General features: G+C 37.8%; 1 protein-coding gene and 1 long non-coding RNA gene across 2 annotated transcripts; one reads left to right on the forward strand and one right to left on the reverse strand.

Annotated features, from left to right (window-relative positions):
• Positions 1-6,046: 6,046 nt before the first annotated feature.
• LOC147491316 (uncharacterized) lies at positions 6,047-6,864 on the reverse strand. The gene is made up of 2 exons (XR_015198529.1): positions 6,522-6,864; positions 6,047-6,422 (listed from the first exon to the last, which is right to left on the reverse strand). It is a non-coding gene; the product is annotated as an uncharacterized LOC147491316 (long non-coding RNA).
• Positions 6,865-16,845: 9,981 nt separating this feature from the next.
• On the forward strand, positions 16,846-19,964 carry LOC147491317 (uncharacterized). Its single transcript, XM_086566139.1, has 2 exons — positions 16,846-17,180; positions 19,509-19,964. The coding sequence occupies exons 1-2, from the start codon at positions 16,943-16,945 to the stop codon at positions 19,820-19,822; spliced, it is 552 nt and encodes a 183-aa protein (XP_086422265.1). The 5' UTR covers positions 16,846-16,942; the 3' UTR covers positions 19,823-19,964.
• The last annotated feature ends 1,128 nt before the right edge of the window (positions 19,965-21,092 follow it).

The raw sequence follows: 21,092 nt of genomic DNA on the forward strand, positions 1-21,092 counted from the left end.
AGGTCTGAGTCTAAAGATATGGTCTTCGAAAGTTCTGTTGACTTTGACTTTGTGCAATCGCTCACGCGTGGACCTTGACTCTTCATCTTTTGACCGGGCTTTACAGAGGCTTTGTCTTTTTGAATCTTAGCCTTTAATCACAGAACTCCTTAGCAACCGACCTTTGCTCTTTTATCTCGCTAAAGTGACACATTTCTGCACATAATGGAGTTTTACGCCTGAAATGCATAAAAACACGTAATCAGTATTAACTCTTAATTATTACTCACATAATTGGTCTAAAAGTATGACTGTTACAGGGTTAACACTACAGTTTTGGGCTCTTATCATAACTATAGTATTTGGAAATGACCGGTAATACGTGTGTGTATATATATATTACTATGCTTATCACGAGGGGATTTAAAAAAGGAATTGTGAATTCCTATAAAGAAGGAATTATTGTCGCATTTCCGGAGATGGCATTTCGCTCTAGGATTCCAACTGTGGTGTACACCTTTCGAGGTGGTGGGCCACCTTTAAAGGGATGCATCACTAGATGTAGTCCGGGAATTCCTTTTCTACTTTTCTAGATAACCATGTTTGTACGTGTCACGATGTATGGTGCTTAGCTTGTGTGAGGTTACATGTTACCTCGATGAGGTTTAGGCGCGAGGAGTGAGAGTTTAGTCCACTCCTGGATGTGTGTCAGGATCCTGAGCAGTCTGCAGTCGTCGAACGGTTGACCACCGTAAGTTAGGTGACAGCCCGTATGGGGGTCATGGTCACAGGGCCCACCTGAGCCCTAAAAGCTTTGGGGATTTTGTGTGTACGAACACAACAACGGCATTTCACTCTCCCTCGCAGTAAAATCGAGGGAAAACAACGGTGCATGGTTCACCTTTGGAAGTCTTGAACCGAGATATGCCCTCGTGGATGGGGCTAGTACCGCGGTTGTACCCTCACCATTCTAATAGGATGCGTGCCAATAGTTGTATGATGATTGTGAAAACTATATTTTGAATATTAACGAAGCATGTCGAAATGATTTCTACTAGTTAGTGATGTATTATATAGTCACGATATTTGGATATTATTATGGAAACCCTGCATATTTTAAATATTTTCTATAAGTAGACTATTTATTGGTTATGTATGTTTCTAATCGAAAGCATAGTTGTTTTGCTCATCCTACATTAACATTTCAGCCGGAGCCCGTTCTGTGAGGGAGACATTCCTTACCACCGAGGATGATGGTTATGGGGATTTGAGTGGTTTCCCCATGCTTGACGAGGGGACGAGTCAAGTTCATATTTTGGGTTGTATAGAGATAGTCTAGTTTATTCTTTTGTTGTATATAGAGAGCATAGCTCTTTTCTTTTGGTTGTATAGGAGAGCTTCGCTCATCTTGGATGTAATACTCGATGTATTGGAGTGTAGTTAATCTTAAACATTTTGGATATGTATATGGACATCACTGTTGTGTATAAAGTTAGGATTTATGTATATGGTTGTTGTTAAGGATGAATTATGCGTTGTCCAGGGTTTATGACAGGTTTTAAGTATACGAAACGTCAATTAAACAAAGGAGACTCCGCCGAAATTTCGTTAGAATCGGGATAGCAACCACCTCGAGATTCACTCCTCGTCCTCGGGATGTGTGTTGGGTCTCGGGGCGTGACAAATACAAAGTTTTTCATTCAAGTTTGTTATTCAATCTTCAATCCAAGTTTGTTCTTCAATATAAAGTTTTTCATTCAAGTTTTAGTCAAGTTTCAATACAAGTTTCATTCATTCAAAAACAAGTCATTAACATTAAAGATACTACCTTCTCACCTTCATAAACTCCCATCAATCCATCTCTAAAAATCTATGGTGAACCTCATCAAACTTTGAACTTACTAACTATACAACTATCGTCACTTCCCTTCAGACCAACTGTAGATCAATACATTCGCAGGTCGAAGTGTCAATCTTCCTTCATTCGGATTAGTGAGAAAATTGACGGGAGCCTCCTTCTTTATCACTCGTACCCCAGCCCTCCAAAATGCATAACATAAAATATCTCTAACATGATCATATCGGTATTTGAAACCTAAAAAATGTCTACAATGTGTTACATGGTCCCTGAAAGCATCTAGTCTACTCTTTCTGCATACAGGGGATAGACCACCATCACACCATCAAGGTACAAATGAATCATGAGACGATACCGGAGAATAGATCGATACTCCACCGACGACATACGCGCTTGTAGGAAACTTACTCCAAAAATATACTTATTGTTAAGTAAACAAGAAATCAAATTAATATAACAAATATATCATGAACAAACCTTTAAATTCAACAAACAAACAAACATTTTAGTCCTACTAATGAACTTAATTTACCAATGATTAAATCCGAGCCTAGTGAAGATTCACTATGTCTTTAAGATAGATTTTCCCCCTCACGGTGCTTGAAGGTTGATGGAAAACAATCTCCCAAGATAGAATGGATTTCTTTCTATAGAAAGCTAGCACTTCAATTCTATAGAATCAGCGAACACAACATAGTATTTGACTAAGAACAGAGAGAGAAAAGAAAGATCAGAACTCTGTGTGATCTAGTGTGTCTTTCTCTCCAAATTCATCCACTATTTATAGGTGAGTGGTGCATCTTCGAAACAACACAGTGACTCTTGGGAAAAAGTAAGCAACTCTTTGAAAAGTCACATATTTCAAAAGAACACACCATTTCGGTATAAAACACTATTTCGAACCAGTGCCTATTTTGAAAGGTCACACATTTTCGGCATGATGCACTTTTTCGAACCAATGCACATTTTGAAAGGTCGCACCTTTTCGACATAATGCATTGTTTCGAGCCAGTGCACCATTTCGAAAATATTTTTCTCACTTTACGTACTGTTTTAAGAGAAATTCATTTCATCTCAATGTGGGATAACTTGGGAGACAAATTACTCATTCATATCTCAATGGATTTGTAAAAATCCATTTTTCTAACAATCCCCCACATGAATGAAAATTTGGCTTCTTCTATCATAAACATCGGATTTATGTTCTTTTACAAATGAAAAGATACCGCATCAGGTCAAGTAGTATGGGAGGCCTTGGACTTGCCTTAGTGAAAGACGATCGGATTTAATTGGACAATCAGTAGACTTCAATTAATGTCCTTGAACTGTCAGCCATTTGTATAAACCTAGACAATCATCTTCACGCAGTACCTTCTCGAATACTATTGGTTCTCACATTTGTGTTCATTTTGGCCTTGAACACTTCTTGGTTTCAGATAGTGTTTTTGAGACATTTGCATTTAAAATTCTCATAGAAGCGGTCCTACTTCGACTAACATAGGTGATTTCTATAAAGAGTATCCTGCAATACTCCACTTAGATAACATAACTTTCCAAGATATAGTAAATCATTAAAAGCTTGACTTATCCGGTTCCATGGCAAGATATGCAATTTGCCTTATATAGGAATGGGTTAGAGTATAATATTACTCTCTAATGCTAACTGAGTCACAGACATAATTCAGTTGGCCCATTGAACCTAGATCTTGGGATCTCCAGTCAACTAGGTTGGTTTTTCCATTATGAGGACTCTTGGTTGATTATCTCAAAGGCTTTAAGCCCATTCCCCTTGATAATCTTTCCACTTGCTCTATTGTTAAACCTTTTGTAAGCGGATCCACAATATTATCTTTTGATTTTATATAGTCGATTGAGATAACTCCATTTGAGAGCAATTGTCTAACGGTGTTATGTCTACGACGTATGTGTCGAGACTTCCCGTTATACATGCTACTCTGTGCTCTACCAATAGCAGATTGGTTGTCATAGTGTATACACACTGCTGGCACAGGTTTAGCCCAGTTTGGAATATCCTCTAAGAAATTTCGAAGCCACTATACTTTTTCTCCATCCTTGTCCAATACTATAAATTCTGATTCAATAGTAGACCTTGCTATGCACACTTGCTGTGAGGATTTCCTTGAAATTTATGCATCTCTCCTAGAGTAAAACACCACATTTGATGTCTTTTGAGTAATGCTTCAACAAATTTCCAATTTTGAATTGTTTAATTCAAGGAGATACATAATCCCCAAGTGTGGTGTTTTCATTTCAATTATGAAATAGAAAGACACTTTGTTTTTCTTTAAAACCAAAAAAGAAAACATAAATAAATTTTGTTCAATAAAGAATATACACTCACAAACTAATATGTGAACTTGCTTATGTTTCAGAGAGAAAGAATGGAACATCTCTTGTATAATTAGTGGGCCTTGAAAGTACCTTTTCAGTAAGAGACAAACAGTGCATGAGATGTTCTTTTCAGAAGGTTCAGACTTGGAAGGTGTGAAAAGTTCTAAAAGTAATTTATTATTTGTAAGATATATCTGTTTTACTATTGTGCCAAAGAGTTCCAATAAATAAGATTGCTTAAGATATTATTTTGTAAGCATACTTATAAGCAAAATTGAGGTCTTAGAAGTATTTTCGACACTATATGAATTATATATGACATTCTTTAACAAGACGCCTCACTTGAAAACATATATCTAAATGGTTTTCCAATTTATGCTTTTCAGTTTTGATTGGTTATGGCTTGGGCCTGGTTAGTAAAATTTGTAGGAAACTTACTCCAAAAATATACTTATTGTTAAGTAAACAAGAAATCAAATTGATATAACAAATATATCATGAACAAACCTTTAATTTTAACAAACAAACAAACATTTTAGTCCAACTAATTAACTTAATTTACCAATGATTAAATCCGAGCCTAGTAAAGATTCACTATGTCTTTAAGACAGATTTTCCCCCTCACGGTGCTTGAAGGTTAATGGAAAACTGTCTCCCAAGATAGAACGGATTTCTTTCTATAAAAAGCTAGTACTTCAATTCTATAGACACAACATAGTATTTGACTAAGAACAGATGGAGAGAAAAAAAATCAGAACTCTGTGTGATCTGGTGTGTCTTTCTCTCCAAATTCATCTACTATTTATAGGTGAGTGGTGCCTCTTCGAAACAACACAGTGACTCTTGGAAAAAAGTAAGCAACTCTTTGAAAAGTCACATGTTTCGAAAGGACACACCATTTCAGCGTAAAACACTGTTTCGAACCAGTGCCTATTTCGAAAGGTCACACCTTTTCAGCATGATGCACTGTTTCGAACCAATGCACATTTCAAAATGTCGTACCTTTTCAGCATAATGCACTGTTTTGAACCAGTGCACCATTTCAAAAAAGTTTTTCTCACTTTACGTACTGTTTCAAGATAAACCCATTTCATCTCAATGTGGGATAACTTGGGAGACAAATTACTCATTCATATCTCAATGGATTTGTACAAATCCATTTTTCTAACAGCGTTGTCCAAGTCTCTCCATCGGAATAGCTAGCAAGTAGAAAATCATTTGCGTGTTCCAACTGCAAACATACTATGACTGCCTTTTAATTAGCAGATAACTCAAACTCTCTCAAGACCAACAACAATCTTACTGTAGAAAGTTTCTACCAAAACTTTTTGTGATTTTGAGGGGACGGTAGCATTCACAACTAGAGAATTAAGATCAAAATCGGGTAGACAGAGGCGCAATGCATTTTTTTTCTTTCGAAAATCGATTCGATATTTTGTGTATTTGGCATTCATATTTGGATTTGGTGTTCTCAAAATCCAATCCGATTTGATTTTCTATCTGTTTTTTCACAAAATCATGTAGACTTATAAGTTGCAACATATACACATCTTAAACTTCATTTATTTTACGAAAACTAAATCATAACAATATATATAGTTTAAGACCAATTTAGAAGTCAAGATATTAATTAAGTCTATATATAATTTAATTTAACTGGTCGTTTGTATTATGCTTTTCTTTTTATTTCATTAATAATAGGTTTGGAATGTCACTTGGATTGTACCTGTTTTGGACAATATGAATAAAATACATTAACATGTTGAAAATGTTTACCAAATCAAGGTATTAACAAGTTCAAACGGGCTAAGTTGCTGAATAAATGTATTAACATGTTCAAAATGCCAGACAAATGAATTGCATTAACACGAACAAATTGATTGCCAAAAACCCATTTTCAATCAGAGTGTTTTGCCGAATTTTTTCCGATTCCGAAAAGAATTTTTACACGTCCGAAAATAATAATTGGATCAGAATTGGAAATGATTTTGTCTTCTCGGAAAAAAAAATATCGGAAATAGTAGGTGGTTCCCACCATTAGGACGAAATTACGAAATACTTTTTCTTACTACTTAATTTCTTCATGAACAAGACAAACTTCAGTTTTGAAGAGAAGAAACGATAGCGAATCGTGAGAAAAATAAATGAATCCACCAGGTGAGTGAGTCACAAACGATCCAAAACTCTTCCCTACCACACAATGCCAAGCAGGACCATATAACAAGTCAAACTCCTACAAAATAAGCTCCAGCTCAGTTTCTTTTTTTTGATGGACATACGACCGTATCATGCCAATATAATTTGCTAAAAAAAATTAATAAAATAGACGTACCTTTTTTAGAGCCCGAGCTATGTGAGTCGGGTTGGGTCGACTAGTTTTCCGAGCTTGATCACCAACAAGTGATCTAGTGTACCTTAATGCATGTTCTTGCATGGTAACCGGCATATCAGCCGATCTTAACCGTAAATGAAGACTAATAGCTACTCCAGCAAGCTTGACATCTGTAACAGAAGGTCTATAAAATCGTGACACTATATTGGATCGAGATGAGCATAGTCCACCTTGTTTCTCCTTTCCTTTGTGTGTTTTCTCCATTGAGAAAGCAGAGAAGGAACAAGTTTATGTTGTGGTTGAGGTTGAAGGAAAATAGCGTAGACAATCAAATTAAAAGACTCAAATTTCAAAAAAAAAAAAAATGAATCAAATTTTGACTGGTTTTAGTAGATAGTTAGAAGATTTGGTGTACATAAGGACGTGAAAAACATGATTGCATGAATTCAACGACACGTGTTTGATTTGATTATTCTCTTATTTGACCAGTGAGGGACCATACCAGAGGAGTACTCACTACCATGGGTTGTTGGCTTTCATTTCCAAGACTGAAAAGGAATCATGATCAATAGACGTACTGGGAGGAAGTTTTAGGTGGTGCCATATGTTCAAAGTTATATCTTACTACCTAGCTATTGTGTTTGTGTGTGATCGTGCGCGTAATGAAATATCTAAAGACCAAAAATATATAACATATGCCAATTAAGTCTCTCTAATAGCATTCCCAATCCAATTCACTTTTTTTCACCTCCACGCAATAATAGCATTCCCAATCCAATTCACTTTTTTTCACCTCCACGCAAGACTATTTCTCATCTTTGCTACTTTTGTGGTAAAAAACAAAAATAGATTACCCAATGCAGAGGTGAATTTAAACTTCGGACGGAGAATATAAAAATCGAAAAAACGGACGGACGGAATGAAACATCCCATCCAAAAAAAAAAAAAAAAAGTTCTCTCTCCCCGACCCCTTCTCTCTCCCCCAACCCTTGCAGCACCACTTGTGCTGCACCACCACCCACCGTCCACCACTCTCTCCCCAACCCTTGCAACACCTACACCACCACTCATCGCCACCACCATCATTGGACCAACACTGCCGCCACCACCACCGTTGGATCTACAACAAAAAAAGCAACACCACTCGTGCTGCGTCCCCATCATCCACCACCCACCGCCACCACCATCATCATCATACCAAAAACCCTACCTCGCAGCAACAGTGCCACCACCACCTTTGCTTCACCAGTAGATTTCCTTTTTCCAGCCACCAGTTTGACACCACCACCAGTTTGAACTACCGACCACCGCTGCCACCTTCTCTATAATTTTACCTTGCACCCACCGATTTCCACCATTCTCAGACCTTACACCCACCGATTTCCACCATTCTCAGACTTTGCAACCACCGATTTCCACCACATCACCAGTTCAAACTGCCACCCAATCCCACCCCTTCCATCCCCATCCAAGCACCCACCACCCACCCACCTTCCAAACAAAAAATAAAAACAACCCCATAATTCACCATCACCTAAAAAAAAAATTGTTGTTTGTTTAATTGATTAGCTAGGTTTGGTTGGTTATTGGTTTTGATGGAGTTGGGTTTGCTTCGATGCTAGGTTTGTTGGTTGGTTTTGATGGAGTTGGGTTTGCTTCGATGCTTTGTTTGTTGGTTGGGTTTGATTTATGGTAGTGTTCTTGTTTGTTGTGGTTTAGAATTGGTGTCGTCTATTTTTGGGTTTGTTCGAGCATAGGGTGTCGTCATCATGCTGTCTCAGAATAAGCATGTGCATTGCCCTTTTCGTGAGTTTGACAAGTGCAAAGATGGGGCCAATGGTGGTGGTGACTTTGCGGTTTCGTATATCGAAACTCACATTAAGAAGCAGCACTTGAGTGGTCAGGGAAATATAGATAGCATGCGGGATAAGATTAAGGAGGACATAAGTTTATATTTATCCCTTCTTAATTTTTTGAAAACGGTGAACAAATGGATATGTGGCCACTGTCTCAGCATGCATGCATTAACCATACCATGTCGCCATTCAAGAGGCATCACAAAACCACCGGAAATGACTGATAATGGAGAGTTGGGATGCCTTATTTTCAGTATACAAGAACCATCACCTATCCTTATGACTATGCAATCTGCACTCTCATCACAAGGAGACGCTAGTGCTATCCTGAGGCCTCTCGGTGTTGTTCCCTCTCTTGATGAGACGTTACTTGATAGGGCATTCCGTATACCCTTTCACACTGTGAAAAGTATACCACGTGCATGTCGTTTGGCCTTTTCGGTGCATCAAGTCCGCTCTGCGGGATATTACGGTGATCCTAGTTCGGTTTAATCCGCGAGTTCGTCTTCTCATTCTCCCGTGCTGCACTCTACAGGTTTTTCAACCACAAAATCATCAGGAACGTCGATCTGGTACTAGGAAAAACCTTCAGCAGAAACAGATTTTCCATGCTTTGATGATATGGAACGAACCTGGTGGACTGTTTCGCCTCTTAGAATCTACAGTAGAGCCTCTTTCAATCCAGCCACCCCAGCAATCTATTTCTACTCAGAATGTGCGTCGATGCTTACAGAAGGCTGATGGGCATTTTACGGCAGCGGTAAAAGTGTTGTCATCATCAGGGGTTGCCCCTAACTCGGCAGAGAATATCCAAGCATTAGAGGAGAAACACCCAATGCGACAACCACCTGTGCGATCAACTGTTCTTTTTGCTGAGCCTCCTTTATTGATAGAGAGAGACACCCTTTTGTCATGCATTAGGTCGTTTCTGAAAGGCACTTTTTGTGGTCGTGATGGTCTCCGAGATCAACACTTGTTGGATGCTATGAGTGGTTCTGCAGCAACTATATCTTTTGATTTACTAGATGCATTGACTACCCCTGTGGTGAATCTTTGGTTTCAGGGACGATGTCCACAGCTGTTAGCGGAATTCATAATGAGTGCTCCGCTTACTCCACTTCTTAAGCTGGATAATAGTATTCGTCATATAGCTATGGGCATGGTTTGGCATCGTCTGGTCTCCAAGATTGCAATGAGAGGAGTTTTCAGAGATGTGGTTGGGTACTTACAGGATTTCCAGTATGGGGTGGGTGTTTCTGGTGGAGCAGAGGCGATTTTGCACGTTGTCAACCATATGGTGTATGCTAACAGCGACAATAGCTCTCTTTCTATGCTACTGGTAGATTTTCATAATACTTTTAACATGGTTGATCGGACCATCATGTTGAAAAAGGTTCGTATCTGATGCCCAACTATTGCCCTTTGGATCGAGTACTTGTATTGTCAGCCTGCGAGGTTATACGTGGGGGATGGCAACATATGGTCTGCTACTGGGGTCCAGCAAGGCGACCCTTTGGGTCCCCTTCTATTTGCACTGGTGTTGCATCCTCTGATTCTACGGATCCAGTCCAGTTGTCAGTTATTGCTACAGGCGTGGTACCTAGATGATGGGACTCTAATCGGGGATACAAAACAGGTGGCAACAGCTTTGGGTATGATTCAGGAAGAAGGACCTTATTACGGGTTAGTTCTTAATGTGGCTAAAACTGAGATATTTTGGCCATCACTAGATCCACGTCACTCTACTCCCGGTCTCTTTCCGTCATATTTGTCCCATCCTCAGCAAGGGGTCAGGTTGCTTGGAGGTCCAGTTAGCACTGATGCATCTTTTCTCATAGGTCTTGCTCGTAAGCGTATTGACAAGGCTATGACTCTGATGGACCGTTTAGCTGTATTGGAAGATCCACAGTGTGAGTTAGCGTTCTTACAAGCTTGTGTTAGGCTATCTAAGTTGGTCTTCGCGATTCGTACTTGTCCACCATCCTTTTTTAGAGAGGCAGCTCAGACTTTTGATCGGCATCTCTGCAGTGTTCTCCAGGGTATTGTGGTTTCTGGTGGTCCTGGCTTCGGTGATTTATAGTGGCGTTTATCGACACTCCCATTACGTCTGGGTAGTTTAGGTATTTATTGTGCCACTGATGTCTCTACATTTGCTTTTGTGGCATCCCGTTTTCAAACTTTTGAGCTTCAAGACCACATTCTTAAGAGTTGTGGTACAATACCTTTGGATGAGATTATTGATGTTGCTAGCAATGCATTGAGTCTATGTCTACCCGATTTTGACCTCAATTCTCTGGCTGCGAATGCTACCGTCCCCTCAAAACCACAAAATGTTGTAGCAGAAGCGTTCTACGGTAAGATTGTTGCTGGTCTCGAGAAGGAGTTTGATTTATCTGTTCGTCAAAAGGCAGTCATGGGATGCTTGCAGTCGGAACACGCAAAAGATTTTCTACTTGCTGTTTCGATGGAGGGACTTATACAGCGTGTGTCGCCGGTGGAGTATCATTCTATTCTCCGATACCGTCTCATGATTCCTTTGTACTCTGATGATGGTTTATGCCCTGTTTGCAAAAAGAGTAGATTGGATGCTTTCGAGGACCATGCAGCATATTGTCAATATTTTCCAGGTTTCAAATACCGACATGATCATGTCAGATACATTTTATGTGATGCATTTTGGAAGGCTGGGGTACAAGTGAAGAAAGAAGCTCCTGTTAACTTTCTCACTGATCCGAATGAGGGAAGATCAACTCTTCGGCCTGCGGATGTCTTGATTTACAGTTGGTCTGAGGGAAAATATGCATGTGTTGATGTAACTGGAGTCTCTCCGTTGGTAGGGTTGGGGAATGGTGACTTTGAGGTGGGAGAAGCAGCTAAGAGAGCAGCGACAGGGAAGATGAAGCATGAGGAAGCTTGCAGGGCTAACCAACATTGTTTCATTCCGTTTAGTTTCGACACTTTCAGTTTCTTGGAACAATAGTCTGTTGAGCTTCTCAAGAGACTTCAGAAAATTATGAATAGTAATGTTATGATAGCTGGTTCTAACGAGTTTGTTTTTAGAAGGATAGGATTTGCTATTCATAAAGGACTTGTGGTGTAGCTTGTTACACGCTTGTCCTAATTTTTTTGTAAAATCCGTTATCAGTATCAATAAAATTTCCACTTAAAAAAAAAAAAGACCTCGAAAAAACACGCGCTTCCAAAAAAATATAAAAAAACACACGAGACGGAATAAAAGGTTACGTCTGAAGCTCACAACTTGGTGACAATCTCGGTAGCAACTGCTACCCTCGTTGTGACTTAGTTACAAGTCACCGTCATTGTCACCTTTACATTGGGCAAGTGTTTTCTGATCCACAAAAGTGAAAACTCTCAATTTCTCCTCATAGTGACTTGCATTGGGAATGCTCTAATTTACTAGTTAGGTAGCTTCTCATCGGTAGAATTGAGGTTAATGAACACTAGTGCATCACCTAATTATTATTTTTTCGTTAACCACCATAATTCAAAATCCCTAGTGGTTAACATTATAGGCTTTTAGGAAGAGATTCTTCTTGTTCAAACACTCTACAACTCTTGATCCACAACTTGTGTATGCAAATACACCGCCTAATTAATTACACCTAGATATATGGTTGTTTAGTCCCAAGACCCCAATTCCTCATTCCATGGCTGTAAGCTTGTAAGAAAGGGACGTTAACTTCTTTTTTAAATAGTGTTCTAAAAAACGCTAGGCGGTAGTCGGGCGGTAGGAGAACGTCTAACGCCTATGCTTTCTAGGCAATGCCTAGACGGCTAGGCGGTTTTTTTTCCTAATAAATATAGTAATACACACCTATACTAAAGAAAATCATTTACCATAACTCAAAAAATAAATACAAACAAATATACTTATTACAAAAATGCATAATAGTTTAAGAATATCGACTTCATATAAAAACATACTCTTTGTTATAGTGGCATATAATTTACATTAAACTTTAGTCTTTTTAACTCATTCAAATCTTAAGCCTACACAAGCCTTTAATTTTCAACATTTAACATTCAAAAAAAAAAAAACTTGACTGGACCGCCTAGAGGCTGCCTAGTCGGCCCACCGATTTTTTGAACAACTTGGGCCTAGACGAGTCGGTTGGGCACCGCCTAGCGCCTAGAGATCGCCTAGACAGCCGCCCCGCCGATTTTTACAACAGTGCTTTTAATGTTGAAGAGAGCAAAAGCAAGTTACCCAAAAAAAGTTGAAGAGAGCATAACATGGTTTAGCTTAGGGGTGCAGATGGATAGCCGAATATCCGAATCCGATTCGTATTCGTATTCGAAAAATAGGATATTATCCGAAATTTTCGGATATCGGATTCGGATTCGGATAAATTTTCACATCCGAACAGATTTCGGATACGGATACGGATGCTGGTACTATCCGTCGGATAATATCTGAATCCGATTTAATTAATATAAATATATTATTATATTAAAACTATAAAATATAAATACAAATTTAATTTAGTTTAGGGTTTTTTTTCTTTCTCTCAATTCTCAATTTCTCAAGCCAACCCCACCCAGAACCACCACTCAAATTCTCAAATCTCAAAATCCCCTCAAATTCTCAACGCACCACCAGGCACCACCGCTCCTCTTCTTCTTCCTCAAAGCACCACCACTCTTCAACACGCAAAGGTATGTCAAATTCTCAAATTGTCTGTGTCTTTACTACACTCGTGTATAGAACTATAGATGCATTTGCTACTTGTCGTCCCAAACACATCTTCTAGAACTATAGATAAAAACATCAGTAAACGATTTTAAATCAGTGCTACTTGTATAAACGATTTTAAATCAGAGAACCACCAGTTTGTTATCTACTGACCCTACTCTTACCCTCTATCGAATCAAACTCTTTAATAAACTCTTTAATATAGTTTTCGTCCCTTTGTCAGTTTGTCACCATTCAGTTGTTGACTATCTCTTATGTAATCAGTTGTGAAATCTTGATTTTTACTGACTACGACTACTTCCTATGTGTATTTGTATTTCCAAACATGGTCTACTATCAAAACCATAAACTCAACTCTGAGTTAATTGTTTAGAGGATGTGGAATTGAAATTTCAACGAACTATAGGAGAAGCCTTCTTTGAACATGAAGTATCTTCCTTTCGTTTTTGTCAGCTTGTCAAGATCCTCTCTTTCTACAACATTAAACACATACACGCCATTCAAATCTTGCAAATTTTTCTTTTCTCTCTGCAAATGTGTAATAACAAACGTACAACAGTTAAACCATTTGAAGAATTTTTTGAATTTTCAAATTTTGAAGAATCTAAAAGTGTTGTGCATCGGTGCCTTTAATATTGACTCTATTTATTGTATTATCTAGGTGGAAATGGCTACCCCAACCCCAAGCAGTGCTGCATCAGCTCCTTCACCTAGTGGTAGTGTAAGTCATACGCCTATCAACGAGCCTATGCCTATTGATGCCGATACTGCTGCTGCTAGTATATCGTCGGATGAAGAAACGACTCCGAAAAAGTCGATCCATTGAAAGGTAAACGCGTTCAAAAGTGTGGCTAGAGTTTGAAATTAAAAAATTAGGAGATGGAACCTCTAAAGCTTATTGTAAACATTGCAAAAGAGTTTTGATCCTAGTAGTAAGTTGGGTACTACGATTTGAGAAATCATTTGAAAGCTTGCAAGATAAAGAAACGTTCTACTTGGTCAAAAGCTTTTGTGTAATTCATTTAGCGAAAATGAAGCTCCAAAATTAGCAAGTTGGAAATATGACCCACGCATACAAGTAGACTTGACTTTGCACGCATGGTTGCTAAGCATGATTACCCTTTTCTTATGGTGAGCATGAATACTTTAGAGTTTTCATAAATGGTATTTGTCCTATGTTCAAATGGGTCTCAAGAACCACTGTTCGAGAGGATGTCATGCAACTTTACAATGATTCAAGAACTGAAGTTACAAGATTTTTTTGATAAGTTGCCATCAAAAGTTAGTTTTATTAACTGATATGTGGACCCCGACTATCAAAATATTGGTTATTGTTGTGTTACTTGTCATTATATTGATGATGAGTGGGTGTTGTGAAAAAAAATCATTGCTTATCTTATCGTTTCCCACATAGTGGTGTTGTTCTTAGTGAGGTTATTAAGGCTCAAGCGTTGGCATGGAATGTTGATAGAAAGTTATTTGCTATAACCGTTGATAATGCTTCTAACAATAATACTATGGTAGTGGAGCTCAAGGATTGGCTTAAGATGAAAGGGGTTTTATGTCTTGATGGTAGTTTGTTTCATATAAGATGTAGTGCCCATATTTTAAATCTTATTGTGCAAGATGGATTGAATGTGATTGCTCCTTTTATTGTTAAGATTCGAGAGAGTGCTAGGTATGGCAAGAATTTCTCGAGTAGGCATGAAAAGTTTTTGAATGCATTAGCTCGCACAAGGTTAAGCTGGGAAAGGGGTTTCTATGGATGTTCCTACAAGATGGAACTCTACTTATGACATGCTCAGTAGTGCCATCCGAGTCGTAAAGCCTTTGAGCTTTTGGCGAGTTAGCTTCCGACTATAAGCATTTACTTTCTCCCAAGAGTGGGAAATGGGAACTAAAATTTGTGAGTGTTTGAAAGTTTTCAATGATGCTACACTTCATTTCTCCAAATATCCAATACCCAACTGCAAATTTGCATTTTAAATATGCTTGTGATATTCATCATGATATTCTTGGGTGGTTAGACTCTGATTTTTATTATATCCGTAATATGGCAAAGGCTATGAAAGAAAATTTTGATAAATATTGGAGTGAATGTAATTTATTGATGAGTTTTTGTGTTATACTTGATCCTTGTTATAAGATGGAGTTTATTGAGTATGCCTTTACTATGATTTATGGTAAGGAGTCTACACAAGAAGAAGATGTGAAAAATTCTTTGAATGAGTTGTACACCATGTATGCAATGTCCGATTCTTCTATGGTTGATGTCGGATCATCTTCTAGTTTGTTGAATTCATTTTCTGGTGACCAAGGGAGTTCTAAGATGGATGAAGATTTCCAAAATTTCACGAAACAACGTTCGGAAAGTTCAAAAGTTCCGAAAACAGAGTTGGAGAAGTATCTAGAAGAAGATTTATTCCCATTTGATGCTAATGGGAAAGGTTGTGACATATTGGTTTGGTGGAAAAACAATGGTCTGAAGTTTCCTATATTAGCAAGGATGGCACGTGATCTTCTAGCAGTTCCTGTGTCGAGTATTGTTTCAGAATCTACATTTAGTTCCGGTGGTAGAATAATTACCGACTCTCGTTCATCATTGGGTGTTGATTCTGTGGAGGCGTTGGTATGTTTGAAGGATTGGTTGCCTAAACTTAATGGTAACTTCCTTCTCTTGAACTTTATTTAAGAATATATATATATATATATATTCAAGAATTACATCATGTCTAACTTTCTTTATATCTTAATTCATTTATGCATTAGTACCAATTGTTGGCTTGGATGCTTGACTTGTGATAGAACAACTTTTAGTCTCGACACTATGAAACAAGGTAAGAATAAGACTAGTAAGGTTAATTTATATCTTGTCTACTTTTTTAAGTAATTAGTGATACATATGTTTCTTTATGTTTTCGTGAAGTATTTAATTATTTATTTTCAAATATAATCTCTAAATGAGTTGGTTGTGATTTTACCTCTATGCAGGTGTTAATGTGTTAATTGATTGGAACCGTTTTGGATGCGAAAAGTGTTGTATGGTGAGGGCGATTTCTATGTTTATGTAATAGAGATGATCTCTAGTTTGTAATAGATTTTTATGTTTGTAATAGGTTATGAGGGTATTTTCTTAAGTTAGAAGTATTTTCTTAATTAAGAGGTTGAACTGTTGAAGACTTGAAGTTTGTTTAACAGGTTAATGAAGCATGAACTGATGAACTGCTATGTTAATGTTAATTTAGTGTTTAACAGGTTGATTTTGATGAATAAGGTACTGCCGCAGCTTTTAACAGGTTAATTTAGAACATGATTCGGACTGTACCAGGTGATAAGGTCCATGAAATCACGAAAGCCCATCACGAAATCATGAAAGCCCATGTTTAGTGATCGGATCGGATATTATCCGATATCCGATTCGGATATCGGATATCGGATTCGGACATTATTTTACACATCCGGTCGGATTCGGATGTGAGTAATAAATTTCGGATTCGGATTCGGATGTAGGCATATCCGAATCCGAAACTATCCGTTTGCAGCCCTAGTTTAGCTTAGCTACAATTGGGCCGGTCTGGGCTTAGTAGGGTTGGGTACTTGGGCCATTACTCCCTTACCCGTTCTGAACAGTCAACACCATTTCGTTTCGCCGACTGAATATTCCAAAACAACATCATCCGAAATTCCAGGCTTCTCGATATTCAAAAAATCAAAGATGACGTGTCATTATTTAATACGATAGAAACACAATCCCCTCTCTTCGTCTTACTCTCCACTCAAAATTCTAGGCATCTCCATTTTTCTTTCAAAAAAATTTCCTCATTCAAAATAAAACAACCCATTTTCCATCAATGGCTACAGTACTTGAATCAGTAATAATTCCACGTCATTCAAGCTCAAAACCAACACCAGTAATGGTTTCTTCACTTGCCCCACTTGCACAAACTGTAAAAATCCAATCTTTACCTCAATTTAATGGTTTGAGAACTCATTTTCAGTATTCAAAGTGTACATTTGTGTCAAAGAATGCTAGAATTGTTCGTAGGGGAGGAAGAGTTGTTTGTGAAGCTCAAGATACTGCACTTGATGGTGAGTAATCAGCTTAGTCTTATGTTATATTGTTTAGAGTTGTGATTGTACTTAGAGATATTGTGGACTAGTGTATAAATTTATGTGAAGTGGAGTGCTTGTTAGTTAATATGAGTAAATGGATTCCGTTACGATACATTGTATGAATTTGTCTTGTTGAGTAGATTGATTTCTAAGGCTAGACTATTGTCCTCATTTTTAGGAATCTGTTTTTTTCAAATTTGTTTTCACTTTTTCCATAATAGTGTTTGGAATTTCCATAATAAATTTTAATAGAGGTTAGGCTGACAAAGATGATATAGACCTAACAATTGGTGCTGAGTTAATGATTATAAGATGTGAGGAGCAGGAATCAAGGGTCGATGGTTTGACTCCTAACGTCTTAGGATGACAAAGGTGATATAGACCTGAGGGGGGGGGAGGCGGTGGAGGATTTTACAACTTCTACGCTCTAATGTATGTTAAATATATCCACACTAGATAGCTTCCAAGGGGTCAATTATAATTTTACAATTTGAAACTTTACAACATGGGTGTCACTTGGAGTGACGTTCGAGTTGGAAATAAAGAGGGACGTCTCTCCAAGTGACATCTGTGCTCATTTTTATATAGTAGAAATTACTTATTTAAAACTCCGGTGTCACTCTAAGTGACGTCCGAGCTTATTTTAAAACTGGGGCGTCACACCAAGTGACGTCCGAATCTTTTACCAACTTGTATCCGGATGGGGAATTCTCCACTCGGTCTACTAGCTATTATCTACGGTTTGCATCCCCCATTCAGAGGGTATTTTAATATATATTTTTGGGATTTTGGGGGGGGGGGTAAACTTATCTTATACGGTTTACACCCTTCCATTGGAGTTGCCCTAACAATTAGTGTTTATTTAATTGACTGTTTGACACATATAAGTGTTGAATATCAAAAATAAAGACTTATGTAAGTGTTACATTATAGTAGAGAAATTTGCCTAGAAGTGACCAGAGAGATTGAACCTTCTTGCTTTGGATTGTAACAATAGCTTTCAAACTGTGCCAGTCAATGTGTAGGAGTGCCGATTATTTGTTCTGTTGGAGGGAATGTTTTGTGAATCCAGTGGAAACCCCAGGTACATAAAAGGAAGAAAAATTGATTTAGGAAACTTTGGGGATTACTCCCCAAAATCTTTGACACTTTAGTCTTTCAACGTAAGTTTATTTTTGTGTAGACATTGGGCAGATTTCTGCATTTTCCCCTACTCCATCAAGCACTATCTTTAGGCTTGATCTAGTTCTAAAGAACTGCGTAGTTCTAAAACCATGATTTAGGCACACAATTGAGTCAGCTGTCAGCATGAATAATAAGTCTGTATTTGATTTATATGTTATGATAACTATGGGATATCGAAAGAGCAATTCCTCTGAGGAATACTTAAATTTCTTTGGTAGATGGTGATTCAGATAACTTGTAACTTGCTGATAAAGTTGAGGATGTGTAGTTACTTCTATGACATCAATTAGTACAAGATGTACATAAGTCAGCACTATTTGCTCTGAAAGGAAAATGATGCAATCACAATTGCAATAAAACAAATTATACTAATTCTCAACTAAAAACGATTCAATTCAATCCCAAAAACTACTATAGCCGAAGGCCTACATGATTATCTATAGCCTTAGAAGGCTTACAATTTAGAAACCAATTGAAAAGGAATAACTAGAAATAACCTAAAAAGAAAGCAGCCTAACTAGAATTATTAACTATAAATCACATCAGAAAATGATTTATTTTTGTGGCGACTAAATTTGGTCTCGCTTTCAATGATCGTTTTAACGTAGGATTTCCAGTGTTACTCGTGTATAATGGTCTAATGACCAAACAAAGCATCTCGATGACAAAATGTTATAAGGTGCCTGAAAGTGTTGAGCAAACTTGTTTTTTCCTTTAGGATTCTAGTGTCCTGCAAATTATCTTCAAGATTTAAACAAGCTTAACTGTATACCTATCCAATCAAAATTTGGATTGTAGTTTGCATGAAGAATGAGAAGGCATTTGGGGTAAGGCCTTAGTGTTTTGGAAGATCGTCACATGGTGACTGGAAACTGGTGTTTTACTAAATTTGATGATTATTTTTTGTATATCAGTTTCCTTGAGTACCAAAAGATATTGTAAATTTGTAGAAATTTTGTTCTATATAATTAATTACTGTATATTTACATATGTTGACTTTTTGGGGACAAGTAAGTTGATTTCCTTTTATTAACTAACTTAACCAAATTCTCAACTGATATGAAATCTTGGTCCTGTTATTATACCGATAGTTATGTTTCTCTGCTAATGTTCATGCAGTTCCATCTGTCACTGATAAAACATGGGAGTCGTTAGTTCTCAAGGCTGATGTTCCTGTGCTGGTTGAGTTTTGGGCCCCTTGGTGTGGCCCCTGCCGGATGATCCTCCCTGTAATAGCCGAGCTTTCAAAACAGTATGCAGGTAAACTTAATTGCTACAAACTTAATACTGATGAAAGCCCTTTAACTGCAACCCAATATGGGATTCGAAGTATCCCAACTGTAATGATCTTCAAGGATGGGGTGAAGAAAGATGCAGTCATTGGTGCAGTGCCGAGGGCCACTCTGGTTTCTAGCATTGATAAATTCGTGTAAATGTATGCAAATGTCTTCGCAAGCATCAGAAGGAGTCGTTGGAGATGATTCTTTAAAATGTTTTGGTGTAATTTCCTTGTTCTCTTGTATGGATATGTTTTTCCTGTATTTAGTAAAAATTCACTTTTTCTTTTGGCAGCAATGAGGCAAATTTTTCTTTAGTTCTTTAGTTTACTTGTTTTTGTCCAATTATTTCTTAGCCACTACGCATACTGATTGATTGCATGCTATAAAATCTGCCTTCTGTCTCTGTTTTTGGTTTTCAATTTATTTCATGTGAACTCCAGGGAGGGCCAAATAGACAACCCAAAGACCCAAAACGAAGTTCAGCCGTTCAGGGTAGGGTGAAGTGCAAGTATCGTCGAAAGATGTGAAAACTAGTTCACGATGATTTTCCCTATTTCTTAGAGCATCTTTAGGAGTGATATTTTCTTAGCATTAAATACCAAATTTCCAACAATTTGGTGTTTTTTCATCTTCAGGAGAGTCACGTGTTGATGAAAACACCAAAAAAACACCAAACTAAACACCAAATCGGCCAAAATTTGGTTCAAGTTTTGGTGCTGTATCAAATTTCTCTCATGGTGTTGGAAAAACCGTACGGTTTTTCTAACACTGCTTGGGCTTGGGCTGCTAAGTGGGCTTCTATGGCGCAGTTTTGCCAACACAGCCTGGGCTTGAGCTTCTATTGGCGCGGTTTTGCCAACACCGCGTGCGTTATTTTTAAAAATTAGGAATTGTGTTATTGTATCTAAAAATGATAAAAATGATTATGATTATGTATCTAAAATGATAAAAATGATCCAAAACCTATGATTATGATTATGTATCCAAAATGATAAAAATGATCCAAAATCTATGATTATGATCCAATATCCAAAATGATCCAAAACCTATCATATTACATAAAATTTATTTAGTTTTCTTCTTACGCCCATTACCACTCGATGCGTCTCCTCTCTCTATTTGGATATTCCGAAGCTACTCCTCTAAGTTCTTAACCTGAGAACCAAGATCTTCTTTGTCTACACGAAGGTTAACTACCTCAGCCTGAAGTTCCTCATATCCCTGATGTTGTTGCGTGTACGCCTGCTGAATATCCTTGTTTCGACCCCCACCTACGTGGCAAACGTCCATTAGTAGGGGTCTCTATTTTATTCATTTAATCAACGGGGCTAAAGCCCAATTCGCAATATCGTGGATCGATGTCTGAGGCCCATTAACTTCATGTGTGTAATCGTGAACCTTAGCCACATGGCTTGCCACTAAT

The sequence above is a fragment of the Coptis chinensis genome, chromosome 6, assembly GCF_015680905.1.
Source record: "Coptis chinensis isolate HL-2020 chromosome 6, ASM1568090v1, whole genome shotgun sequence".
Taxonomy (NCBI): Eukaryota; Viridiplantae; Streptophyta; class Magnoliopsida; order Ranunculales; family Ranunculaceae; genus Coptis; species Coptis chinensis.